The sequence below is a fragment of the Gopherus flavomarginatus genome, chromosome 4 (genome assembly GCF_025201925.1).
Source record: "Gopherus flavomarginatus isolate rGopFla2 chromosome 4, rGopFla2.mat.asm, whole genome shotgun sequence".
Lineage (NCBI taxonomy): Eukaryota > Metazoa > Chordata > Testudines > Testudinidae > Gopherus > Gopherus flavomarginatus.
In genome coordinates, this window is record NC_066620.1 from 58,581,973 (window position 1) to 58,608,411 (window position 26,439).

At 47.3% G+C, this 26,439-nt stretch overlaps 2 protein-coding genes across 3 annotated transcripts in view; one reads left to right on the top strand and one right to left on the bottom strand.

Annotated features, from left to right (window-relative positions):
* GALNT14 (polypeptide N-acetylgalactosaminyltransferase 14) overlaps positions 1–6,641 on the top strand; it is a 203,599-nt gene extending 196,958 nt beyond the window's left edge. For both annotated transcript variants that reach the window (XM_050948561.1, XM_050948562.1), the window contains exons 14-15: positions 5,090–5,209; positions 5,893–6,641. In XM_050948561.1, coding sequence (XP_050804518.1) covers positions 5,090–5,209; positions 5,893–6,051 — 279 coding nt within the window. In that variant the 3' untranslated portion in view covers positions 6,052–6,641. The remainder of the gene's footprint in view (positions 1–5,089; positions 5,210–5,892) is intronic.
* Positions 6,642–12,069: 5,428 nt separating this feature from the next.
* Positions 12,070–12,824, bottom strand: LOC127048747 (polyisoprenoid diphosphate/phosphate phosphohydrolase PLPP6-like). The gene is given in 2 exon segments (XM_050948640.1): positions 12,070–12,444; positions 12,446–12,824. Coding segments are annotated over 2 exon segments (648 nt in total). The 5' UTR covers positions 12,808–12,824; the 3' UTR covers positions 12,070–12,158.
* Positions 12,825–26,439: the final 13,615 nt, after the last annotated feature.

A 26,439-nucleotide genomic window follows, 5' to 3' on the forward strand; every position in this document is an offset into this window, starting at 1 on the left:
TTGAGGAACTCCACTAGTAACCTCCTTCCAGCCTGACAGTTCACCCTTCAGTACGACCCGTTGGAGTCTCCCCTTTAACCAGTTCCTTATCCACCTTTCAATTTTCATATTGATCCCCATCTTTTCCAATTTAACTAATAATTCCCCATGTGGAACCGTATCAAATGCCTTACTGAAATCGAGGTAAATTAGATCCACTGCATTTCCTTTGTCTAAATAGTCTGTCACCTTCTCAGAGAAGGAGATCAGGTTGGTTTGGCACGATCTACCTTTAGTAAAACCATGTTGTAATTTGTCCCAAATACCATTGACCTCAATGTCCTTAACTACTTTCTCCTTCAAAATTTTTTCCAAGACCTTACATACTACAGATGTCAAACTAATAGGCCTATAGTTACTCGGATCACTTTTTTCCCCTTTCTTAAAGATAGGAACTATGTTAGCAATTCTCCAGTCGTACGGTACAACCCCTGAGTTTACCGATTCATTAAAAATTCTTGCTAACAGGCTTGCAATTTCATGCGCCAGTTCCTTTAATATTCTTGGATGAAGATTATCTGGGTCCTCCGATTTTGTCCCATTAAGCTGTTCAAGTTTGGCTTCTACCTCAGATGTGGTAATATCCAGCTCCATATCCTCATTCCCGTTTGTCATCCTTCCATTATCCCTAAGCTCCTCATTAGCCTTATTAAAGACTGAGGCAAAGTACTTATTTAGATATTGGGCCATGCCTAGGTTATCCTTAACCTCCATTCCATCCTCAGTGTTTAGCGGTCCCACTTCTTCTTTCTTTGTTTTCTTCTTATTTATATGGCTATAGAACCTTTTACTATTGGTTTTAATTCCCTTTGCAAGGTCCAACTCTACATGGCTTTTAGCCTTTCTCACTTTATCCCTACTTGTTCTGACCTCACTAAGGTAGCTTTCTTTGTTAATCCCACCCTTCTTCCACTCCTTGTAGGCTTTCTGCTTTTTCTTAATCACCTCTCTGAGACGCTTGCTCATCCAGCTTGGTCTACAACTCCTACCTATGGTTTTTTTCCCCCTTTCTTGGGATGCAGGCTTCTGATAGTTACTTTAAGTCGCAGCTGCAGAAATTCCAGGCCTCCTCCGCCTTTAGATCCACAAGTTCTTCAGTCCAATCCACTTCCCTAACTAATTTCCTTAATTCTTTAAAGATAGCCCTTGAGAAGTCAAAAACCCTAGTCCCAGATCTATTTTTGTTTATCTTCAAATCAGCCTCTATACCAGATGACTGAAGCATAGCTAATGCAATGCTGATTTTTAAAAGTAGCGCCAGAGGCAATCCCGGCAATTACGGTCTGGTAAACCTCTCTTCAGTACCAGGCAAACTGGTTGAAACTATTGTAAAGAACAGAATTATCAGACACATAGATGAACACCATATGTTGGGGAAGAGTCAACATGGCTTTTGTAAAGAAAAACCATGCCTCACCAATCTATTAGAATTCTTTGAGGGGGTCCACCAACATGTGGAGAAGGGTGATCCACTGGATACAGTGGACTTGGAGTTTCAGAAAGCCTTTGATAAGGTCCCTTCCCAAAGACTTTAAAGCAAAATAAGCAGTCGTGGGATAAGAGGGAAAGTCCTCTCATGGATCAGTACCTGGTTAAAGATAGAAAACAAAGTATAGGAATAAATGGTCAGTTTTCACAATGGAGCGAGGGAGATAGTGGGATCCCCCACGGATCTGTACTGGAACCCCTGCTATTCAACATATTCATAAATAATCTGGGGGGGAAAAGGAGTAAACAGTGAGCTGGCAAAATTTGCAAATGATACAAAATTACTCAAGATAGTTAAATCCAAAGCTGACTGCAAAGAATTACAAAGGTATTTCACTGTACTGGGTGACTAGGCAACAAAATGGCAGATGAAATTCAGTGTTGATAAATGCAAAGTAATGCACATTGGAAAACATAACCCCAACTATACATACAAAATGGTGGGATCTCAATTAGCTGTTGCCACTTCAGAAAGAGCTTTTGGAGTCACTGTGGATTGTTTTCTGAAATCATCTGCTCAAAGTACAACAGTGGTGAAAAAAGCTAACAGGATGTTAGGAACCATTAGGAAAAGGATAGATTATAAGACAGAAAATATAATGAAAATATATAAATCCATAATATGCCCACACCTTGAATACTGCATGCAGTTCTGGTAACCCCATCCCAAAAAAAGATATATTAGAATTGGAAAAGGGCAACAAAATGATTAGCGGTATGGAACCGCTTCCTTATGAGGAGAGATTAAAAAACCCTGGACTGTTCATCTTGGAAAAGAGACGACGGGGTGATATGATAGAGGTCTATAAAATCATGAATGGTGTGGAGAAAATTGATAAGGAAGTGTTATTTACCCTTTCATATAACTCAAGAACCAGGGGTCACCTACTGAAATTAATAGGAACAGGTTTAAAACAAACATAAGGAAGTACTTCTGTATGCAGTATGCAGTCAACCTGTGGGACTCATTCCCAGAGGATGTTGTGAAGGCCAAAAGAATAACTGAGATCAAAAAACGAATTAGATAAGTTCATCAAAGATAGGTCCATCAATGACTGTTAGCCAAGATGGTCAGGGATGCAACCCCATGCTATGGGTGTCCCTAAACATCTGACTGCCAGGATCTGGGACTGGATAATAGGGGATGGATCACTCAATAGTTGCCCTGTTCTGTTCCTTCTGAAGCAGCTGACTCCAGCCACTGTTGGAAGACAGGATATTGGGCTAGATGGACCATTGATCTGATCCAGTATGAGCATTCTTATGTTCTCCCATTACCAATCCAATCTTTAAGAAAGGGGGCTTGGATCATGATGACTTTAAAACTGGTTCTTATTGCCCCTCTCCTTCCCCCATCACAGTTTCAAACCAGTTGAGGATTCCCTATTGTGATGCTGCTGTATAAACCTGCTTATAAAGGGCTCATGTCCACTGCTTTACAAAGAGTAGTAGATGAGAGTCTCAGCACAGGGGTCACCCTTTCCATATTGCTAAATGGGAGGCTGGTCCCGTTTAGAGGGGAGGTGTGTAAGGAGGTGAGGTTGCAGTATAGAAAGGAGCTCCTGATGTGGAGAAAGCTGAGACTCACTGGAATAGTGCATTTTTCTAGTAGTCCAGTTGAAGCCAATGGGGCTATTCGTGTAGTAAGGTAATATTCTGTGAATCAGTGGGGGCCCAGACCAATGAGCTGGGGGTGCAAAGTTAACTTCCCCCAAAGTTAGGCGTGTTCAGAGCCATGGTTTGAGCTTGGGCCCTCCTTTGTTTAAAAGAAGAATTGGTGAAGAGGGTGACGTCAATTTTTAGAGCAGTTTACGGGAGGTACAGACGCCAAGAACAGGTGTTGGATTTGGCCCCGGGGGCTTGATTCTCGACAGATGCAGGACTAATTTGGCACACAGTTTCCCAGGTTGGTAGCTTGCACAGCAACTTACAGCACGTACAGTAAAATGTTTGGAATTCAATAGCTGTAGGATGAGGTGAACTCTGACAAAGAAAAAAAGAGCTGCCAAAAGGCCTTTTGGGTGCAGTATATGTCTCCAAAATGCATGCTTCTTGCTTGTGTTGAAATCCTGGGCAATTCTCCCCGACAAGCCTGAGGGCAGCCTGTTTAAGCAGCTGGCTTTGATTTCTGTAAGAAGATAGTGGACGCTGGTCCTAAGAAGCACAGAAAAGTGTGACAAAGTGTAAAGTCTTTGTAGGTTTGGGCCTTTTGTACAATGCACATGTTCCTTTTTGGGTGGCTAAACGCCGAGATCAAACAGAATTTATATGCCCAGGAGCTAAAAGCCCATTGCTGTTTATGTTCATACCAAAGTGGTTAGAACTGCTGACCATATTGTGTTGCAATATTGAGGGCAGAAGGTGTTCTTTCTCTCTCTCTCTCTCTCTCTCTCTCTCTCTCTCTCTAATAATGCAAACTAATGCTGCCTGAAACTTTACAAATCAAAGTCATTGGAAGCTGCAGGTGCTGAACACCTTTGAAAATCAGGCCATTCATTGTCCATTAATTCCCTTTGCATTAACAAAGCATTGCAGGGCTTCATGAAGCAGCCTTTCCATCTTCTAGTACCAGCCTGGAAGTCACTGCTCCAAGCACTGGAGGCTTCTCCACTGACCCACCTCAGTCTAGCTCCCCTCATACTGGGTGATCGGTAAACAGCTGCGGCTCCTCCCTGCTTCTCTCTAAGTCAGCATCAGCTCCCTCCCACCTCTCCTGTCTTGTACTCCTGGTTAACATATACATGGAGGCAAGCAATTGGCAAGACCCGAATAGAAGGAATCCTGCCCAGAAAGGAAAACGTTCGTGGGAGAAAGCTTGCCATAAAAACAACAGGAGCATTAATGGGCCAATAGCTACTACCACACTCAACTCTTCCCTCTGTGGATAGCAGTAAGTCCCATTGAAGCCAAGTGGAATTCCTCCTGAATAGGAGGGGGAGCACCATTCGGTCCAGGCATCTTACACTCATATTACTATCTATTTGGCGGTCATGAAACAGGTCGCCACTGTGCTAGGTGCTGTACAAACGTAACAAAGAGACAGTTCCTGCGCCAAATAGCTTACAATATAAGTAGAAAATGAGACCACAGGTGCCTATAACAAGCAGAGGAGGTGGGGGAACCACAGGCAAGTGATAAGATGATACTGATCAGCATGAATGACATGGTGGCAGCGCACCATAACTAGTTAATAATGTGTGTGACTGCTTTAAACCTTTGGGGCTCCCTTCTGCACCATTGGCATCAGGGGGAGTTTGACTAGCAAAATCTGCTACACATCATCTCCTCCTCCTCACCCCAGCCACACCATAGGGAAAGCATCCTATCCCACGGAAAGGAGAGGGAACCATTTCTGTCTCTCTTCCTTTACTAGAGAGTAGGGGTCATCTTTTCTACTGCCATTGTCCTCACCCCTCATTCTCTTTGAGCCCCTCTCCTCACAGGGCCTTTTCCCAGCAACTCTCCCTAGGTCTTGAAGCTGTTTTGGTTCCACCTTTCAAGGTGAAAGGATGCTAAAAGATTAGTTTGATTTTGTCCCAGTTTCTCCTCTCTCTCCTTCCAGGAATGGACGTACACATACAACTATCAGGTCCGCCAGCAGCAGCTCTGCTTGTCAGTGTACACCCTTTTCCCGGGCTCCCAAGTGCTGCTGTCACCCTGCAAAGAAGGTGACGGCAAACAGGTGAGTCTTTGATTGATCTGTTGCTGTCTTTGACAGCCCTGGAGTCCTGTTTATCCCCAGAGCAGGCACAGCACTGGCGAAGGCCGAATAAGCTTCCCCCACATCATCCCACCAGTGCATTCTGGGTCCTGGAGATACTACCGCTAGCGGCAGTGGAATTTCTATGGCCCATTCAATCCTTAGCCTCTCTGTTGAGTGTGTCAGTGAGCATGGCTCTTGGTGCCACTGGCTGTGAGGACATTGCCCATTAGAAACCCAACTGAAACCAGCAGCTCGTTGCACACAGGCTGCCTGCCAGCCATCAGATGCTACCATGTTTCAGGAGTTAATGTCCTGGGTGGCATTTGAACCACAGACCTAGAGGAGAAAACCTTTGTTGATGTATTATTTTTTGAAGCCTGGAGGCGAGAAAGAGGCTACCACCTAACATGAATACTGCTGACAAGAATTGTGAAGTGTCCTCAGTGACTTCAGTGGGTGCTTAGCACCTCCTAGGACCAGGGAAAGAAGAATCAGAGATGATTTCCATGTTTAAATCTTCTGCCATCTCCTGGTACTTGCTGCAGCTTGGGTTGAGCCAGCAGTATATCTAAAGGGTGATTATTGTTATACAGCTGTTGATACTGCTAGCGCCATCCCCTGAGCCCTCACTCATATCCCTCTTCCCATGTCTCCCTGCACAGCGATGGGGTAAAGTTGGTTCTCATATTGAGCACATGGCCTCGCGCTTCTGCCTGGACACTGAAATGATGGGGGACACCAATGAGAGCACCAGAGAGCTCGTCATCAATCCTTGTGAGAGCACAGCCATGAGTCAGCGCTGGGACATGGTGATGTCCTGACGGCCCATGGCAGTCATCGAGCAAAACCAGCCACGAGAGCTTCATCGGAAGCAGCCATGGCACAAAGCAGAGGCTGTTGGGAACTCAACAGCAAAACCATTGGGCGCCCTTGTTCATTGTGAGATGGGAGCAGGAGTAAAAAAAGTGTTAGGCCGGGGAGCTCCAGGTTGAAGAAGGGATGTCAGCTGTGACCTGCAGTTAGTGGCCAGTTGTGGTGATAGAGTCAATGAGTAAGAACCGCACACAACCAATCCCGAAATGTCTTTCAATAACACTGAGTCCTGGGTGAGGCCTGAGGACTGCCCTACTGAAATACGGTGTGTACAGTATTTATTGTTTTACTGCAAAGATGGAAACTTTGGTGGAAGAGCCTTGGAGAGAAAGTGGAGACCTGGACACAATGAGACAAGTGTCTAGTTGGCCGCATGGGTGGCAGGGAGGCTGGTGGGTGGGGGAAGGAGATGCTAAAGGCAGACAAAAATGGTTGCCTGGGGGATGAGCGGAAAATGCCAAGTAATCCTTGCACTTTTCATGGATGTGAATGAGCTTGTCTTCTGCAGGCAGCTAGAATGAAGCTATATTGCACATTCTCATTTGTATATAGTCTGTACATAAGGCGTACAGAGAGCCCTTGCTGTCATATGATGTGCATGACCAGAATCAAGATGACAGGGAGGGTTTGGACTGCTCTCCAGGCATGGAACCCAGGAAACCATGCTGTGGGGGCCAAATGTCTGAGCGCGCTAAATCTACAAACCTTTCTGACAACATGAAGGGAGCAATAACACTGTTACTTCTCCTGTCTAAATGGCCCGGGCAAGCCAAGATCATTGATTATTCCCCATTAACCTCAGTACAGGTCTCGTGTTTCACACCTGGCATAACTCAAATGTCCATACTATGTCACCCAAGTAATATTTTGCTATTTGAAGGTAATTGTGTCACATTTGCATTTTCCAATCTGCTTAATACAAAAGCTGATGCTAGCATAAGACCCTGGGGCCTGAGGGGATGGGGTTTCCTTCTGCATGGTACACATGCCGGTGGGAGTCACCCAGAGGGCTTTTGTAGAGAGCAGGAGAGGGGAAAACCACTCCAATGCTGTTGCTGCCTCCCAGAATGTGTGTGTTGAAGGAAGGATTTGGGATTCCCCCAGTTGCATCACGGAGCAGGAAGCCCCAACTCAGGAGATCCCTGACGGTTCTCTCTCCCGTGTAGCCATTAGTGCTCATGGGCATGGTAGAGGTGACATGTTTAGGTTCCAGGAACCAGGTATTGGCCAGAGAGGTAAAATGCCAACATAATGGTTATGTGGGGCAAGGGGATTCAGTGGGAGAGGGAAGTGAAGACCCCAGGATGTGAAGTTGAGAGGAAACAGTCTTTTCTGAGCTGGTCTTCAGGCTAGGTCCCAGCATAGCAAAAGGGGATGGGGGAGTAGGGCTTTCCAACAGCATGGGACTCACCAAGTCATTCCACATAGGGCCCTGCACAGATGTCTTCTGAGAACAAACACTGGGTGGGATTTTCAAAAGGGCCTAAGTGACTTGAAAGTTAATGAGATTTGTGCTCCTGAATCACGTAAGCTCCTACAAAAGTCCCATCCTCTGTGCTGACTTCAAACCTGTGACCTGGAGGTGAAGCACCCCCTTATCCAGTTTGCCCAGCCCATCTTCTTGGATATAGTGTTAGGGATAGGATTTCTCTGCACTAGCTTTTCCCATCCATGCATGGAGGGAGTCATGCATGTCAATCACCTGGGCATAGCTATTGTTATTTACACATGGTCCCAGGGTATAAATGCTTTTCCATCTACTGCTGACTATGTTATTAATCAAATACGCCACCGTGGTGTGAACCGGAAGGACTTGAATTGTGAAAGGGTTCAAGGAAGCCATCATTTCCCAGCAGTGCATTACACCCTTTTCATTGCTTAGCTTTTCGATGGGAAACAGTACAATTAAGAATAGAACAGGGGAAAAAAGAAAACCCCATTCGCAAAGCTGTCAGTGACATTGCTGGTTACTTTATTTAACTGAGCCAGTGACTATCATAACTGCTTTACCTACTGCAAATGACAGGCAGGCTGGAATAATGTACTGTTTAATAGTGATAGGAGGGCCCAGGAGGTAAAGCAGCTCTCAAATGCTTGGGTTTTACCTTGAACGCACCTGTGTTGTGTTTGCACTGTGATACCTTGATGCTGCATCATTTCTGCTGCCTGCAAAATAAGCAGACAAAATGCTGCCTTTGCTTTTTTTTGGTAAGAACTCTTGCTGCTGCTCTCCAGCATTCTCCGGGCAGTCGATTTACAGCTTGACTGTGGGTTCTAAATCTGCAGTTCTCTGCTTTAGCAGGTTTGCTCCCGCCCAGAACTGGGTGAAGAAACTATTGTGCATCTATCAAAACATTTCCCACCGTGGGTTCAAAACATCCATGTTGCTCATGGCCAAAACCAGTCACTGCCGAAGAAAATGCCACCCCCCAAATCCTAGCGCCCTAAATGGTTGCACCGGCCCTGCTTGGAGCTGCTCCTAGAGCCTCCTGCTTGCTGTGGGGGGGAGGGGGGAAGAAGGGGGCTAATGTCAGGGTGTCTCTCCCTCCCCCCTGCTCCTGCACCCCACTTACCCCATCTTCCATAGAGCAGGGAGGACACACAATGGAGGTGGGAAGCTTCTAGGCAGTAGCTGCCATCTCAGGTCTCAGCAAGCTGATTTAATTAACAAGGTGGTGTACTTAAGCTTGAGGTAAGCTACTTAAAGGGGAAATTTGCATTTTTTCTCTCATGCACAGGGTGTATGTCTCTGTCTGCCCTCCCTCCTTTCCTGCTGCCGGTTCCCTGGGAAATATCCCACGCTCTGACTCCTCCACCTCAACCAAGCTTCACAATCATCATCTCTGTGTACCAATATTAAATGGTTTGTTTAAAACTTATACTGCATGTGTGTGTGTCTGGTGAAAAAAATTTCCCTGGAACCTAACCCCCTCATTTACATTAATTCTTATGGGGAAATTGGATTCACTTAACATCATTTCGCTTAAAGTTGCATTTTTCAGGACCATAACTACAACATTAAGTGAGGAGTTCTTGTATGTTAGAAGAAGCTCTTGGTTCAAATTCACTTCACTTCCCTGATATGGTGAGGTAGATCTGAATACTATTCCAGGGGCCTAACCCTCTGGGCCAAATCAGGTTTGTAGAAGGCTCTAATTGCAGTGTAATTGCTGAGAGATGGCTGGGGCAGGAGACAGACAGCATAAAGATAGGGTCTGCATCCCCTGTGACTGTGGAGCTGTGCCACACAGGTGCTCCATCAGGCACCTGTGAGGAGGCTTGGCACAGATAAGATGGATATAGGTGTGATGGGTGGCTGTGGAATTGCAACAACACATCAGCCAGCTCTCCACCCACCTAGTAAAGGCACAGCAGCTGCAAAGTATGTTGCAGTCCTGAGGCTGCAGAAGCCACCACAGAGCAGCCTGGATGGATGAGTCTATCCCCCACGTCAAGCATGCATCCCTTTATCTGAAGCCTGTTTTGTGGCCCAGAGCACGAGATCAGCCCTCTGATCAGTAGCGTATTTAGAGCAATGTCAGCACAACTCCCATGAAACAATATGAGCAGTCATGCAACTCTCTAGCACTTTGCAAATGTTCTCTCTCATGACAAGCTTTGCTTTGGGTGTCAGTAGAAAAGCAAGTGTTGGTGAAATCCAATTCAGCGTCACAGGTTTAATTTACCTTATTAAAATATTCCAGCTACAGATTAACTTGCTTTTTTTTAATGTTTGTTTTTCCCCTTCATATTTATTATGATTCCACCTGCCATAAACTGGGAGCAGGGAGCCTGTTGACAAGGTGTATAAACAGGCTTTAATATTTATACCTCTGTGCTCTCAGCAGCAATTTATTTGGCAGTTTTTTACACTGATCAAGGAAGAGAAGATAAGGTTCTAATCCTGGCTGGGCTTGTGACCTTTGGGTAAATCACTTGTCCTTGTGTCTGAGTGGAAGCCGTCTGGAAAATTGGATCCAAAGCAGAAAACTCAGAGAAGGACAAAGCCTTTTGCTACTTTTAAAATGAGCTACCCTGGGTGAACAAGTTATGTTAACAATATAATTATAAAATATATTGATGACCTAATGAGAGCTAATCTGAAAGATGTTGTGAAGCGGGGAAACAAACACTCCCCACCTCCCCAAAAGCATAATTTGGTTCCCCTGATTTCAGGTCATTTTGCCTTAGAGTGACCAGATGTCCCGATTTTACAGGGACAGTCCTGATTTGTTTTTGTTTTTTCTTATATAGGTGCCTATTACCCCCCATCCCCTGTCCCGATTTTGTATGCTTGCTATCTGGTCATCCTATTTAGCCTTCACCTTCTGTCAGTAGCACAGCAATTGAGTTTAAGGCCAAGAGCAGTGGCTGAAACAGCAGATTTTACTCAGTTGTTGGGGAAAAGAAATGGAAAGTGAATTTATAACTCAGAAATGAAAGGGCTACACAGGAACTCTCATTTGAAGATTTACAAGTATCCAGTCATGAAAAAGACCTAACATGGAGTGGGAATGTGGTCCAGAGAAAAGTGCCTAGGTGACAATGTACTGAGTTCTAATAATGCTTCTTCCACTAATTGCAGTAGTGGTTTCAGTGCTGCCTCAGGTCCCCCATCTGTAAAATAGGAATAACACACACCTATCTCACACAGGTTTTGTGAGACTTAGTTAATGATTGTAAAGTGCTTTGAACTGGTAGAGTGCTTGCTAAGTGTTGTTATTTATTATATCATATGTTGGCAGCCACCCCCTTGTCCAGCACGCTAAAGACTATACGAGCAACCTTCAGAGCTAAAGGATGCTAATCTCTATAATTTGAGCTAAGGAACCAAGCTCTATTGCTGTAACAAACTCACATCCTTTATGGATCAGACAGATAGACCACTGGCCACAGGGATTACAATGAGGAACCACCCTAGGTGTTTTGCAAAAAAAAAAAAATAAAAAAAAGCCATGCTGGAAGTTGCCACCCAGAGCAGCTGCCCTCAGTGCCTGCCACTAAAACTAACCGTAGTTACAGCAGGACTTGTGTGTCCTATCCAATTTAACCTGCCCATTCATATTTTGGACATTGACTAGTCAGACATCAAACTACAGACCAAGAATTATTCATAGACATTATAAAGAAAACAATTCTAATAACAAATTCAAGAGAATCAGGAACTGCTAAAGGTAAGGGTCAATTCACAACTAGAAAAAGAAGCTAAAGCTTATTTTTCTGGATAAGTTATTCTTAATTATGTTCTCAGCTCTAGTTTCAATGTTATCTACATAGAGTGAGTTTTACACAATGTTTAGTCCATCAGCTGTTGGATTAAATAATACTGGTACGCATGCAGGCAGGTTAAACCAGTGATACTCTAACAGAGTCTTGGGAGCCACAAGGGGCTCTGTGACAAAGTGGGAATGTTCATAATGTTTTCACTGAATACTGTGTGGGTGCCTCAGTTTCCCCTATGCATTTCTTAAGTATCTAGGTGGTGGGGTAAGGGGGTGTGATTGTTGCAGAGCCCAAGAGGACCAGTGTGATGGTGTCTGCACAGAGAATGGCCAACACCTTGTCTCCTGGCAACTGATGGCCTGGGCCCCTCCTCTGCTAAGCTGCCAACTGAAGGTGTTGGAGAACAAAGGGATCAGGTGACCTCCTGGCCCAGGAAAGAGACAAAGGCTGTGGAGGGGCTGGGAAGTTTCAATTTGAGCTGGCTGGGGAAACAGAGGGAGAGATGCAGGGTTGGGATCTAAGTTCTCTGCCCCCCCGCCACGATGGACCTGACTGAGGGGGTCCTGTTTGTACCTACAAGCTCTGTTTTGGACTGTGTTCCTGTTGTCTAATAAACCTTCTGTTTTCCTGGCTGGCTGAGAAACATGGTGAATCACAGGAAGTGAGGGGTGCAGAGCCCTGACTCCCCCACACTCTGTGACAACTGGTGGTAGCTGTAGGATGTACTGCATGCCGTGGATTCTTTTGATGATTCTTTCATCTAGTCCCGTTTCACACTCTCTGTGCAGCACAAGACACCACAATGTGTGCCTCTTCCTTTTCATGGTGCCCATCACTGATTCCACACTGCAAAGAGAGCAGGTGCACTAAGGGGTGACAGCCAGAAGTATTTCACCACATTGTACTGCATGTAGCCCATGATGAAGCCAAAGGCTACGTCTGTCACGTTGTGTCTGCCCAGCATGACTCTGGAGATGCCCACAATGATGGCCCATAGAACCACCAGGACCCGCAGAGGAATGGCGAGCACCAGGTGGTGCAGGACAAATCTGCACACCATGGCAGCTCTGGTAGCATGGCCTGATGGGAAGGAATATTTGTCCACTGAGATAGTGACAGACGTCCATCTTGTTATGAGTGGGACATCGTCTCCTCACGAGCCCTTTCACCATCGCCACCAGGACTAAATCCAGCACCAAAGCGAAGAGCAGGTTGAGCAGCACCTCGCGGCCCGCCGGGCTCTCGCTGCGGCCCAGCCCATACAGGGTGCCTGCCAGCCAGGGCACGCCGTGGCCGGACACCTCGAGGAGCCGCAGGAGGGGCCTGGCGCTGCCCCAGGCCGAGCGCTCCCCGGCGCACACGGCCAGCTGCCGGGAGAACCGCAGGTCGGCGGCCAGCAGGGAGCGGAACGCCACGGCCGCGCAGGACGGGCTGGGGACGGGCGCCGCGCGGCGGGCCGGGCTGCTCCGGGGGCTGGGCATGGCGGCCGGGCACCGACCCCTTCGTGCTTCCTGCAGTAAGTGACAGGAGCAATAAAACCAAGGGGGATTGACGAGGACCAGCTGTCCTGAAGGCTCAGAGAGAAGCAGTTTCAGGAGGCGGAGAAGCTACGCTTAACCCCTGCGAATGTGTGACCATTGAGAAGGACTGTTGCAGTAATGGAGTCCTCCAGGGGACTGCAGTGAGCAGTCTCAGGGGCGGAGGAGTCTGCGGCTTGACCCTGGAAGAGAGGTGGTGACCTTGAGAAGGGCTGACACACTAGCGGTTCTTCCTGGAAACTGTGGGGAGCTGAGAGCACACAGTCCTGCGAGTCCACAGCAACTTGGGAACAGCAAAGTGATGGCCTATCACCATCTCCTTAAGAAAGACATTGTAATTCTATGCAAAAAGAGAGGGTTACGCATTGGAAAGTTCACGAAAGCACAGTTAATTGTGCAGCTGGAGGATGATGACTGCTCTAAGGAGCAGATTCCTGATCCAGATGGAGCTACAAGAGGATCTGAGTGCAGCTGGAGTGGTAGTCAGGCATCCCCAAGAGTCCTGTCCCCAACAAGATGAGGGTCTTCACGATCAGGTTCCCCATCAGGGTATTGGAGATGGATGGGATTGGAGCTGAGTCCGAGAGAGCGAAAGAACCATGAGAGACAGCGAGAGCCCGAGAAAGAGCTGCAGGAGAAGCAGCAGCAGCAGCATAAACTGGTGATGGTGCAGCGGAGAGGCATAGGGGACTTCCCAGGGGGAGTGGGGATAGACCCTGGGGTGCCAGGTCCTCAGGGAACCTCGATACTAAATTGCTGCCCCTGGTTAAGGAAGGGGGAATGTGGATGCCCACCTCACTGCCTGTGAGCAGGCTGGCGATTTGAACTAGAGAGACCCTGTGGAAAAGCCCCAGTATCTAGCTCCCTTGCTGGGTCCCAAGGCCATAGTCGCTGTCAGCCACATGGGTGGGGTGGAGAACAGGCTTTCACTCCTGGCCCCAGCCTATGTGTCTGTGTGGACTCTCCTGGGCTCAGGCCCCTCAGACCTCCAGTGGGAGCAAAAGGTGGTGGTCAATGGGGAGACATTCCTAGGACAGAGAGAACTGTTGTCAGGCCCCGAGTGGTGCAGCCTCAAGCTGCTGAGGGGCTGAGTGACTTGGGTGAAGGTCCCAGGGAAGCCCCTCGCCCTGCCTATGGCCTGGATCCCTGTGCAGACACAAGAGGGGTCGGGCTGGCTGGTAGTTGGGGTTCTCCAAAGTATTGGCTGTGAGGTTCTGTTGGGGAATGACTGTGTCTCTTTGGGACAGGATCCAGGCTCTGCTCCTGTAAAGGCCAAGGACTTTAATTTGAATCCAGGGTACCAATCGGCTGAGACTGAAATTGTCAGTGAAAATGCAAATGACTTGGCTGGCAGGGGAGAGGAGCTGCTAGGCTCAGTATACCTGCCTGCCTGTAACCAGACCCCTGAGCTGAGTGGGAGGGAGAGATGCTCCCCACCCCCCGGCACACCAGAGTGGGCCTTATGCTGGCTCTGATGCTGTGACCAACCAGGTTTGCCTAGTCCAGACATACTGCTGGGAAGTGATTCCATGGCAGGGAGGGAGGTACCAGGGACAGGGCTCGGGGGACTGTGACCCCAGGCCCAGCCAGTGAGAGGGAGCTGGTCCCACTCCCTTCCCCAGCAGCTGAATTCCAGACGGAGCTGCGGAAGGATCCCTCCTTGGAGAAGCTGAGGGAACTTGCTGGCCAGAGCACTGCAACCCCCCTGTGGGAAGGCTGCAGGGAAAGATTCCTGTGGGAGAAGGGATTCCTGTACCAGGAATGGGCTCCCCAAGGGGAAGTAGAACTGTGGGGAAGCAGGAGGCAGCTGGTGGTGCCCCAGAAGTACTGCCACAGGCTATTGTACCTGACCCATGATGTCCCTCTCTCGGGACACCAGGGGATCCAGTGCTCCAGGCAGCAGCTGCTGCAGAACTTTTACCGGCCCAGGATCTGTGACGCAGTTCAGCAGTACTGCAGGTCCTGCGACCCCTGCCAGAGGGTGGGGAAGGCCCAGGAGAAGGATGAAGTCCCCTTGAGGCCCCTGCCCATCATAGAGAAGCCTTTCCATAAGGTGGCTATGGACATAGTGGGAACCCTCAGCAAGGCGATCTAGTCAGGGAAGAAATACATTCTGGTGGTGATGGATTTCGCCACCCACTACCCAGGTGTGGGGGATCTGTCCTCCACTGAGGCAGACACCATGGCAGATGTGCTGCTGACCATCTTCAGCAGAGTGGGGGTCCCTAGTGAGATCCTTACAGACCAGGGGTCCAATGTCATGTCAGCCCTGCTCTGGGGCTTGTGGGAGAAATGGAGGGTCTGGCCCACCTGGGCCTCTGCATATCACCCTCAGTCCAACGGGTTGGTGGAGAGATTTTATAGGATCCTCAGGATGATGCTGAGGGCTTTTATGAATCAGCATCCGCAGGGCTGGGACAAGTGCCTGTCCCACCTACGTTATAGGGAAGTGCCCCAGGAATCCACGGGGTTCTTCCCTTTCGAGCTGCTGCATGGGAGGAGAGTGAGGGGACCCCTACGAGAAGGGGGAAGACCCCCTGGTGGATCTCTTCCCTGAGATGGGAGCCAGTCCTCCCATCAGGTGTCCACCATTCAGGATCACTGGGAAAACCGCCCAGGACCTGGAGAGAGAGGTCAAGGACATGCTGGCTTTAGAGGTGATCCAGCTGTTCAACAGCCCATGGGCCTCAGTGGCCGAGATGGTTCCCAAGAAAGATGGGTCAATCCGATTCTGTGTGGACTATCAGAAGTGTAATGCCATCACTGTATCTGATGCTGACTCCATGCTAGGCCTGGTGAGATTCTAGACAAGCTGTGGGGGGCTCATTACCTCACTACTATGGCCCCACGTGCCAGATTGAAATCTGCCTTCACCACCCCTTTGGGGCTCTTTGAGTTCCTGGTCCTGCCTTTCGAACTCAAAGGGGCCGTTGGCCACCTCCCAGCACTGGGTGGATCGGTTACTGGTGGGGATAGCAGAGGCGTCGTACCTGGGCCACAAGGTGGGGAGTGGCTGCCCAAGCCCAGAGCCGACCAAAGTGGAGGTGATCAGAGATTGGCCCATTCCCCAGACCAAGAACCAAGTCCAGGCCTTTATCAGGATGACGGAGTACTACCAGGGGTTTGTACCCTACTTTAGCTCCCTAGCTGCCCCCATCACTGAGCTATGTAAGAAGGGGAAGTCAGACAAGGTGCTCTGGACCAAGCAGTGCCAGAGGGCTCTCTGTGCACTGAAGGAGGTTCTAATCCAAGGCCTGGTAAATCTGGTAAACCCAGACTTTGCCAAGCCCTTTGCAGTGTTCACCGTCGCCTCAGACACAGGGCTGGGCATGGTGCTGATGCTAAGGGGGAGAGACACTCCATCGGGTACCTGAGCAAGAAACTGCTGCCCTGGAAGCAGAACTATGCGGCATTAGAGAAGAAATTCCTGGCCATGGTGCAGGCCCTTAAAAAGCTGCAGCCGTATCTATTTGGGCAGCGCTTTACTCTGCATACTGACCCCTCTCCTCCGACATGGTGGCATCAAATAGATGGGGCTGATGCTGAGCTGCTGGTGACCAAGACACCTGGTCAGAGGGTGGCCAAGGTCAAGATGGGGGCTCTTAACCAAAAAAGCCCAAATCACAGCCCTCCAAACTGAAGTGCTGGGAGAAGACCCGATCCCAATTTGAACCTCACGGGTATTGGGGTGGCAAAAGGGCACAGGCCGCATAAACCTTCCAGCATGTGGCCTGTGAGTGCCATCAAGCACAACAGACCTACGGGAGGGCATGAAACTGGAAGGGCCTGGTGTAACTCCCACCAAAGAATAGGAGAGATGCTGGGGCATCCATGGGAATGTTGATGGGTTCGAACTTCCCCAGGTCACTGGCTAAAATGACCCCACTCAGTTCGATCTCGAAGTGGGGAGAGGTGACGAAGTTGGAATGTTCATAATGTTTTCACTGAATACTGTGTGAGTGCCTCAGTTTCCCCTATGCATTTCTTGATGGTGGGATAAGGGGGTGTGATTGTTGCAGAGCCCTAGAGGGCCAGTGTGATTTTGTCTGCACAGAGAATGGCCAACACCCTGTCCGGATAACCTGGGCCCCTCCTCTGCGAAAGTGCCAGCTGAAGGTGTTGGAGAACAAAGGGATCAGGTGACCTCCTGGCACGGGAAAGAGACAAAGACCGGGGAGGGGCTGGGGAGTTTCAGTTTGGAGCTGGCTGGGGAACCGGAGGGAGCACCCCAAAGTTGGGGTCTATGCTCCCTACCCCCCAAGATGGACCTGACTGAGGGGGTCCTGTTGTCTGTACCTACAAGCTCTGTGTTGGACTGTGTTCCTATCATCTAATAAACCTTCTGTTTTCCTGGCTGGCTGAGAAACATGGTGAATCACAGGAAGTGGGGGTGCAGAGCCCTGACTCCCTCACACTCTGTGACAGGCTCTTTTCAGCACATGATATTAAAAAATTGTGTGATTTAATTATTAATCAATTAGAATGCTTTTACTATGTTAATAGCCAATTGTAGAATACTTGGTCAGTCATTTTGCTGTGAGAATTATACTTATCTAAATAGTAAATGAAACAATGAATTGACACCAATGTGGCATCACTAATTTGGCTTCTGAAGCACTGAGGCCTGAGTATCACCGGATTAAATTGAAGCCCAAGGGGACAACTTTAATGGAGTTAGAATTTCCAAGTGTCTGCTGTGTTATTGGGTAGAAGTGCTTAGGAACATTTTAAGAGGCAAACATTGTCACAGCTGACGGTTTGCACATGATCTCTGAGTCTAATGAAAATCTGGATTAGGTTGAAGCTGGCGGTGTTCTTGAGCTGCTGGGAGGCTTGCTGGTAACTGCTGCTTTTTCTCTCTAGCTTCTTTACATCTTTGGTGCTAAATAACAGCTAGCCCTATTAAGGAAATCCAAATTGGTGCTTTGTGATTGACAAAAGATATGGTCCACATTCATCTATATGTTTGTTCAACCCCCTTTCAAAGCTCCTCTCCACCAAACACACACCTGTTCTTTGTATATGTTGCCATGTTAACTGTTGTCTCCCCCTGTATGTAATACACAGCCATGTAGTAGATTAATGTGGAAAATATTCATGTAAATATATCTCTGTTGAATCTAGCTGTGCACCAAAAAAGCACACAATTTCATATGAAACATGTATTTAAAAGGAGGACAGAGTCGGGTCAGGTCTGGTCCCCAAGAACATTAATAGCTTTCTGAAACCCTAACACCAACAGAAATGTTGCCTCAGTTCCTTAGCGGGCAGGTAGGGTCAGCTGCAATCTGTCCCTGTAGCTATGGATTGAAATCACTTCCACCTGAAGCCACAATTCAGTTCTGTTTCAGCCCTCCCACAGTCAAAATGAACTTGGCCCAATTTCCAGGTTTGTAATGAAACTCCAATTCTACTTGATTTGGGGTTTTGGTCTGCGTTGTAATGCCTCCATTCTTAAAGGTACAGTATGTTTGCATCACACTTTAATCATGCATTACTGAGCATGCTGCAAACAGACTGTGGCCAATGAGACATTATTTGAACAATGAAAGCCCCCCAAGTGTGTCTTTGTGTCTCTCTGCAGAGAAAGCTCAGTAATGCAGCTCCTCATCTCAGCTTTGCAGAAATGATCCAAGCCTGTTCAGAGGTCAGTTTCCAGTATCTTTAATGATGTATTTTAAACACCAGCATTCTGGGGGTTAAAACCCAAACCTTGATCTGAGCACAGCACGTGTGTGGACATGCACTTTACACATTCAGGCTATGCAGCACGGCATCTCCACCGCTTAGCACATTTGCAATGGATCCTTAGCTTGAAAGATCACAGCCATTGTAACCTGAAATTGATTTTTCCTTTGCGGAGAGACGTTTGAAGCACAAACCAATTTGGTTTGTATGAAGTACATTAGCTATAAGAAGATATCCCTCTGAGTGCATGGGATCACCTTTGAAACTGTTTTCACCCTAGCGTGAATAACAAGTTGCACAATAAAGGGAATTTCTTACAGCTGATCTGATCTCCACCCATCTGTGAGCCAACTCTGAAATAAGATGTGTCTATTTGCTCTGATTCAGAACGCGTGTGTCATATTTCCTGATCTTGTTACAAAGGCTCCCGATGTCTGGTGTCGCAACCCAGTGGATGTGGAGGTTTAACCATAGCAAACCATTGAGACAAGCGCAACTCTGTAATCTCTTATCATGATCAGAGGCTAGGTCCTAAAAGCTCGGTCTAGACTGCTAGAAATCATTTGAGAAAGACTTCCATAAGGAGCAACTAAGGAGGGGTATGTGCACACCCTGCTTTTCTCCTACTTGGATTTGTGCAATCTTCTCCTGTCTGCCTTTGCCTTTTCCCTTCTTCAGTCTGTCCAAAAGTCTGCTGCTAAAGCCATCTTCCTCTCTCCCTCCACCCACCCCTTTTGAATTCCTCCATTGGCCTCCTAGATTTTAATAATCTGATTCAATCTCTTTGTCCGCGCAGGTCTCTGTACAACCTGGCCCCATCTATCTCTGTTCTCACCTTTCACTTCCCATTCTCTTATCTCACTTCTTCAGCTTTCTTCTTTTCCCTCTTAGCTTTGTATCTTCTATTGTGCTATCACCTACACATGGAATGATCCCACTCCTCCTCCACCAAGCGAACACCTCCTCCTCCAGCAATCCTTCGTCTTCAAGTAGGCCTTCCTCCCTTGAGTCCATCGCAACTCCACACGGCTCTCCTGATTCCGCCTTCTGCCCTGTTGTCCTGTATCTTGTCTTGCTTGTCTGTAAGGTCTTTGAGGACTAGGAATGTGTGGTTTTATCTGTTTGTAGAGTTCAATTGAAATTTACTAACCCACATAAATGTTTAATTAATAATAGTTGCTGTCAACAGCGATCTGAAAGGTCTAGTGCCCAGGAGGGAGAAGAAACATTTATAGTGGTTCAAGGGACCCTCGCTAGGAGCGACTGGATGAAAAGAGGGTCTTTAGCCTGATGTCTTTCTGCACTGACAGATAATAGCTGGTACAGTTCTGAAGGGTGTAAATAGATACAGCTATCCAGGCTGGGAGCTAAAAGACGGGCACTATATAACTTACATAGTCAGTCTGAGGCAAAGCTGGGATTAAAAGCCCAGTCTTCAGAGTCCCCATCGTGTGTGAGATTGCTCTTATGTTCATAATCTCCATGCTGAGGCCTCTGAGGGAAAGGAGCTCTTTGTGAAACACACAGATCTCTACTCATTAACTGGAAAAGTACAGGGGCATACAAAGAATTACTCCCAGCGAGCTGCTTTTGAGTGTACTGTGAATGTTAGGCAGGCAAATGGGAGTTTTCCCTGAGTAAGGACTTTGGATTTGGCCCATGGTTTTTCAAGGTAGCCCCAGTATAAAAAATCCATTTTTTTGTTCATGTGGAAGGTGCCACAGCCACAGCCCAAGGAACAGAGTTCCTCTACTGATCAGCCGCTGAGCCAGCTTTCCCACAGTGCCCTGCTAATGTGCCTCAAACATGACTTGGAAGAACCACTCCCATGCTTGTTCTGTCTCCAGCACCCATTCAACCTCTGACCTCTCTGCAGAGCCTGTCAGCAAAGGTACCAATGTTTGTGGCACTTCTAGATATTTTTATACATCCATCCACTTAGAAATGGGTGGATTAAGCGGTCAGACAGAAGTAACTTGGTTACACACTCATTGCTCCCTGGGGCCTATTTGAGCCAGTGACCTAGAGGTGAAAGGCATCCTAGTCCATTACCAAGCATGTGAACTATCCAGTCTCCCTTGGTAACACAATACCCAGGGAAAAAACGGTGAAGAAATAAGTAACCGGGGGCCTGATCTAACGCCCACTGAAATCAATGGGAGTTCCACAGAGCCCCACATCAGGCCCTAGATTTTTGCTCCATCCAGTTCAGCTAATGAAGTTGTATGTTTCAGGCACAGGCTGCAGGGCACACTAGAATCACACACTCTGCAGCCTACCCTATGGCTTTTTATCACCTAATTTGAAATGACTTCCACTGCAGGGGCCTTGGTCCCTCCTAGTCTCTCCCGGTGGCATGTAAGAGTCTAGTCTCATGTGGGCGGTGATACTTTGAGTTTAGTGTGGGGGAGGATGGGTGGTATTGGTGACCTGGGATATACAGACTAGCTGGTCTCGTGGTCCATTCCGGTCGTACACTCTGTGACTATGACTCAGACTCTGGTTGGTTCATGAGACCAAAGGATATTCGTGGGCATGATGACAAGCAAGACTTTTATGAGCCACTTCGTAAAGCCAACTCCTCAGACGCCACTAGAGCCATAATTAGATTTGAAAATAATACGATTTTTCCCTGCACTCAGTAACAAATCAAGGGAAAAATTAGAACACTCAATTCATTCCAGTGGAGCCAGAGCTTGGCTACAGGCTCTTTATTAAATAACATGGATGTGATACAGCTTGATATCAGGTAGATTTGGGAGTGGGGGAAGGGGAGATGTTTTGTTTTTTTAACAAAAAAACAAAAAATGCCCCAGGACCCTCATTGATATGCCTTAAAACTGCCTCCTTTATGAGTGACTAATAACTGAATAAATTAGTAATGGGAGCCAAAAAACAAAGGGTAAACTGGCCAATATTTTGTTATGGTGTGAAAATGAGCACACCAGGAGGGGGAATAGCTTATTTTAGAGGCCGACACGTCTGATTCATGTTGTCTTTATAATCTCAGCTAAAGTTTTAGCAGCCCAGGAAGATGAATTACCCACTCTAACCAATGCATGCATCAGCATGGGGTTTATTAGGAGCAGACTATCATTGAAAAATGTCAGGAATGTATTTATTATTAAGCAGTACACTACACAGTCTAAATAGAAAACCATTATTCTTCCTTAGATGCTGAACAAGGTGCATTTTTAAAGCTGAATGACCAATGTATTGCTTGCTTGCATGAAGGCAAATATAGGGTCCATTTTACAGGACCTCTGGGCTTTCTGTGTTTGGCTAGAGGCAAATAAAACTGAAAAGTATGCTATTCAGGAATAAAACCATACAGCAGAGGTATTAATTGTGGTCCCATGAGTGACCCATAAACCACTGGGCTAATTCCCAGAGTGACTCCATGAGAAAAAGTACAAAGGATTCTGGGTACAAGAGAGACTGTGCATGTGGGACATGCTTTGTAAAAAGGCAGAGAGGGAAATTGAACCTGGGTCTCCCACATCCTGTGCAAGTACTGTAACTGCTGGGCTAGAAGCTATAAGTAAGGCTATGATTTTGTCTGTGACTTTGGCTCACACGGCTGGGAACTGCAGGGTCCCGCAGCTGGGGGGGCAGCAGAGGGACCCCGCAGCTCTGAGCCGTGGGTGGAGCTCTGAGCCCCCATGGGTGGTGGAGGCCCCTGGAGCTCCTAGTCGGCCCCTGCAGCTGCCGAGCGGCTTACTAAAAACATCAATGATAAAATGGGAGAAGTCAGTGACAGGTCATGGGCTTCTGTGAATTTTTCTCTATTGCCTGTGACCTGTCCTTGACTTTTACTAAAAATAGCCATGACAAACTCTTAGCCTATAAGGCAAGCACTGCCACAGTCACATTTTGAACGGGGCCTGATCTGGTAAGTAGCCTCTGAGCATGCCCACCAGACTGGGCCCCGCAGGGGCTTAGGCGGGAGAAAGGCACCCAGATGCCTAGAAGGCTGCAGCAATGCACATTCTCAGAAACAGAGACATCAAGGGGACTTAAACCCTGAAAACTTAGGTGCTGAGTGAGTTTAGGAACCCATAGGGTTCAGCGGGAGTTTTGTGGATCGAAGGGGAGCCAAAAGCACCTAAACCCCAGACTTGGGCATCTAAGTACCTTTGTGAATCTGGGCTTTGTAGACTAACACTATCTTAAACTTCCTATGCTGACCCCTGCTACTGCATCCACTTTCCAGGGAGCCTTCAGAACCAGAGCCCTCCTTTGTCCCTGCTGCCCTGGCCATGCAGCCCTCGGCACTCTGTCCTTTCCCTACTGCAAAACTGTGCAGGCCTCAGACCCGCCAGATTTGCAACCCACCCTGCCTTCAGAGCGTCAACAATTAATATCCTGATAGGTTCCCAACCAGCTTTGCAAACCACAGGCCCTATTCCACATATCTGAGCAGAATTTGCCCCACAGGATATAAGGGACAGAATCTGAAGATCTGCCTGAGTGAGAGAATGGGACCAAGAGTGGGGCCTCTTGCTTTGAAGGAAGGCTATATTTGCAGGTTAAGTGGCAGCAGGGGGCAGCTAAGAGATTTCTGATATTACTGCTCTGTACATTCCTAGTGAACTTGACAGGCACATTAAAAGACCTCAGATAGCTAATTACTGGTAGCTGCATGTGCATATCTGACGCTAGAATTTGGCTTTGAGTACATAAAGATCCACTACTAAAAAGCAGCTGCCTCCAGGGAAGAACGCAACAGCCATTTTGTTTTCACCCATCTCTGCATTAAGACCCCCTGTATGGAAGCAGAAATACCATAACCCAAGGAGAACAGCTGCTTTAATAGCATTTCAGACCTGACTTATGGGGGAGAGAAATGGGTATTGCAGACCAAAAAGTTTGTATGGTTCATAAAAGCTGTCAAATTTCTGGATGCTTCTCCTAATCAAAGCTCTGAGCCCTTTGAGTTTTCTCCCATCATCATAGGTTCAAATTGGTGAATAAAAAGATAGTTTTTTATTCTGTACAATGTGCACAATTTCCCAAGTTAGGATACCTGACTGACATGGATCCATGAGCACTGTATTGACCTGGGCAGTCAGAGCTGGCTTTTGACACTGACAAGTCCCTTTGTGTGATCTATGACACCTTATCATAATTTTTATTCGTCTTCACTACTGAGCTACTGGGAGATTTTTTTTGAAATAGGAAAAGCTGGCTTTTGAGAACTTAGAAGCCAAATTAGAGAGGGGGCTCAGGGCCAGGGCAGACGCAGTGGCAACACAATGAACAGGATTTAATAGGGGCCCTTCTTCACTGGCTGTTGAAAAATATGTAGCTCTTCAAAACATGGAGAATTCTGTTCCATGTCACCTAAACAGCAATATCCATAGATCAGGTCATTTTTCAATGCATTTTTCTCACCTAACAGCTTTGGGAGAGGAGAAGGCTGCTTGCATTGTTGTTAAAACACAGAGTGGGAGTCAGGTGCTCTGGCCTTTAGCCTCATCTCTTCACCAGTCTTGTGTGTAAGCTTGAGCACTTCTGTTCACTGCTCTGGGCCTCAGTTTCCCCTCTTAAAATCTGCGGTCAGGTTGCCAGATTTACTGAGACCCTGAAATGGATTTCAGGAAGGAGCAGAGGCTGGATTCAGTGGGTATGTGGTAGTAAGACCGGTCTTGTGGGTTTGGGGAGTAGATAAGGAGGGTATTTTCTGTACCCAGGCTCCTCTCATTTTCACTGGCCAGTTTGTCCATCCCTGTTCACAATCCTGCTGTGTTTCCTCCCTGTCCCCAGGAGCCTGGTTGGTACCACCAATGACCACTGGTTATTATTCCCAGAATTCTTGTAAACTGTTATGATCAAGTGGTAAAAGCAGAACTGATATGATCTCAAGAGGAATAACTTTCATTGAGGCACAATAAACACCTCTCACACTTTGATAGCTTGGAGTTGAGCCATGCATAATCTGTACATTAATTATATCATTACAGTTTAATTGCTGCAATTACTATTCACTCTGCTTTCTCTCAAACCATCATCATCATGATGTGGCCTTCCGGTTCAAATAAACATGATCACTCATGTCACCAGCTCCCTGCACAGCAGTGGCAATGTTTTCCCATTCTCCAGATAGAAATGCATACCTGAAATATGCACAAGCGGCACATCACATTGTCCATTGTAGTGTACCCATATAATGAAAGACCACCTCAAGGGAGCAGAGTTCAATTAACCATGAGAACATAAAATGTTGGGCTTGATTCTCCATTTTGTGTAGCTTTTTACATCTGTGCATAGTGCATGTGAAATGGCTGTGAAATGCTACCATTTGAGCTGGTCATATTTCACACCTCCTTTGCACAGATGTAAAAGGCTTTGCAAGATGTAGGGAGGTGGGGAATTGAGTCCCCAGATCTTATGTTTGGAGCATATAGAGTCTTTTCTCCTCCAGGATTCCAAAAAGCTGCCTAAATGTAACACAGATACCACTGCATCCACCCATGAACTACCATATAATCATAACAGCACACAGCAAGAGTGCATGGCCACTGAGGACAGGAAGAGAAGAATAGCTGGAGGGGAGGAGTACAAGAGGTAGGAAGTCAGAACTTGTCAGGGACAGCAGGCATGGCACATCTACTCATAGGAACAAGACCTTTAATGACCACAGTTGGTCAGGAATGTGGATTGGTGTTCTAGCCCAGAGGGTCTTAAACTATGGTCCGTGGAGCACCAGTGGTCCACAAGCTCCATTCAGAGGGTCAGTGGATAGTTCTCTCTAAGGTGCACCCCTGGGCGGCTGCACACGAGAGAATGAAGGGCCACCCACCTAATCAATGGAGCCATGCAGGTGTGGCTCCACTAATTAGGTGCCTGGACACTGGAGGAGACACACATGTAAGGCGAGGTGGTGGCCTTGAAGGGAATAGGGGTAGGTGGGATGGGGCAGTGGGGTGAGAAGAGGGAGTGAGGAGAATTTGGGATGTGCAGAGCTGCAGCAGCCAGTGAAAGAAGTGACTTTCCCCAGCTCCAGGGCTGCGGCTGTCGGGGAGAGACCCCCTTCCTTCCCAGCCCCAGCTAGGGGGCTGCTGCGGAGTAGGAGAGAGGGAGAGACATCCTCCCACTTCCTTCCTAGCCCCTGCTCGAGGGCTGCTGCAGCACAGCAGAGAGGGCATATCCATCGCAATAGAAAAGTAAGACTACTGATATTACAATATGAGTTGTGTGCTTTTATTTGTAGAACAAAAAAAGTTAATTATTATTCAGGTTTTTTTATATAGTGCTTTTAGTTAGCTAACAGTACAAACAACATTTGGAAAGAGCAATTTGGAAATCCGCTGAGACCCTCAGGAATTTTCAAGTGGATCTCAGAAAAAAAAGTTTGAGAACCACTGTGGTGTGCTGAGACTCTGGCTGAGTAGTGGCTCAGAGAAAAGAGTGACACATATGGAGTAGCTACCAACATTCTTCTGCCATCTTTGGGAGTCTACCATCTATTAACCCACCTCTGAACCTGCTACCAGGTCCATCTGCGTGGGTCCATGCAGATATGACTGCAGTATCTGACCTTTATTTTGGGAAAGCTGATGGGATTGCAGCGTGAGGGGCCAAATTTAGCCCTGGCACAAGCATTCACAACTCCTTTGATTTGCACCTTCCTACAGTGAGGCAGAAGTTAGCCCTGATGTTATGGCTTCAGGCCTCAACTCTTCCTGTATTGATTCTGTGAGTTGAAATTTTCAAGCTCTGCATTTCATTCTGGTTAGTATTTTGCAATGAATTAAACTCCATGTTAGATAATGTCACCCCCACCATGAGCCTGCTGCTAGAAAACCCCAGTGAAAACTTTTTGGACCAAGATATACTGTAAGGATGCAGCACTTCCATTCTGCAGAAGAATGAACTTGATGTGTT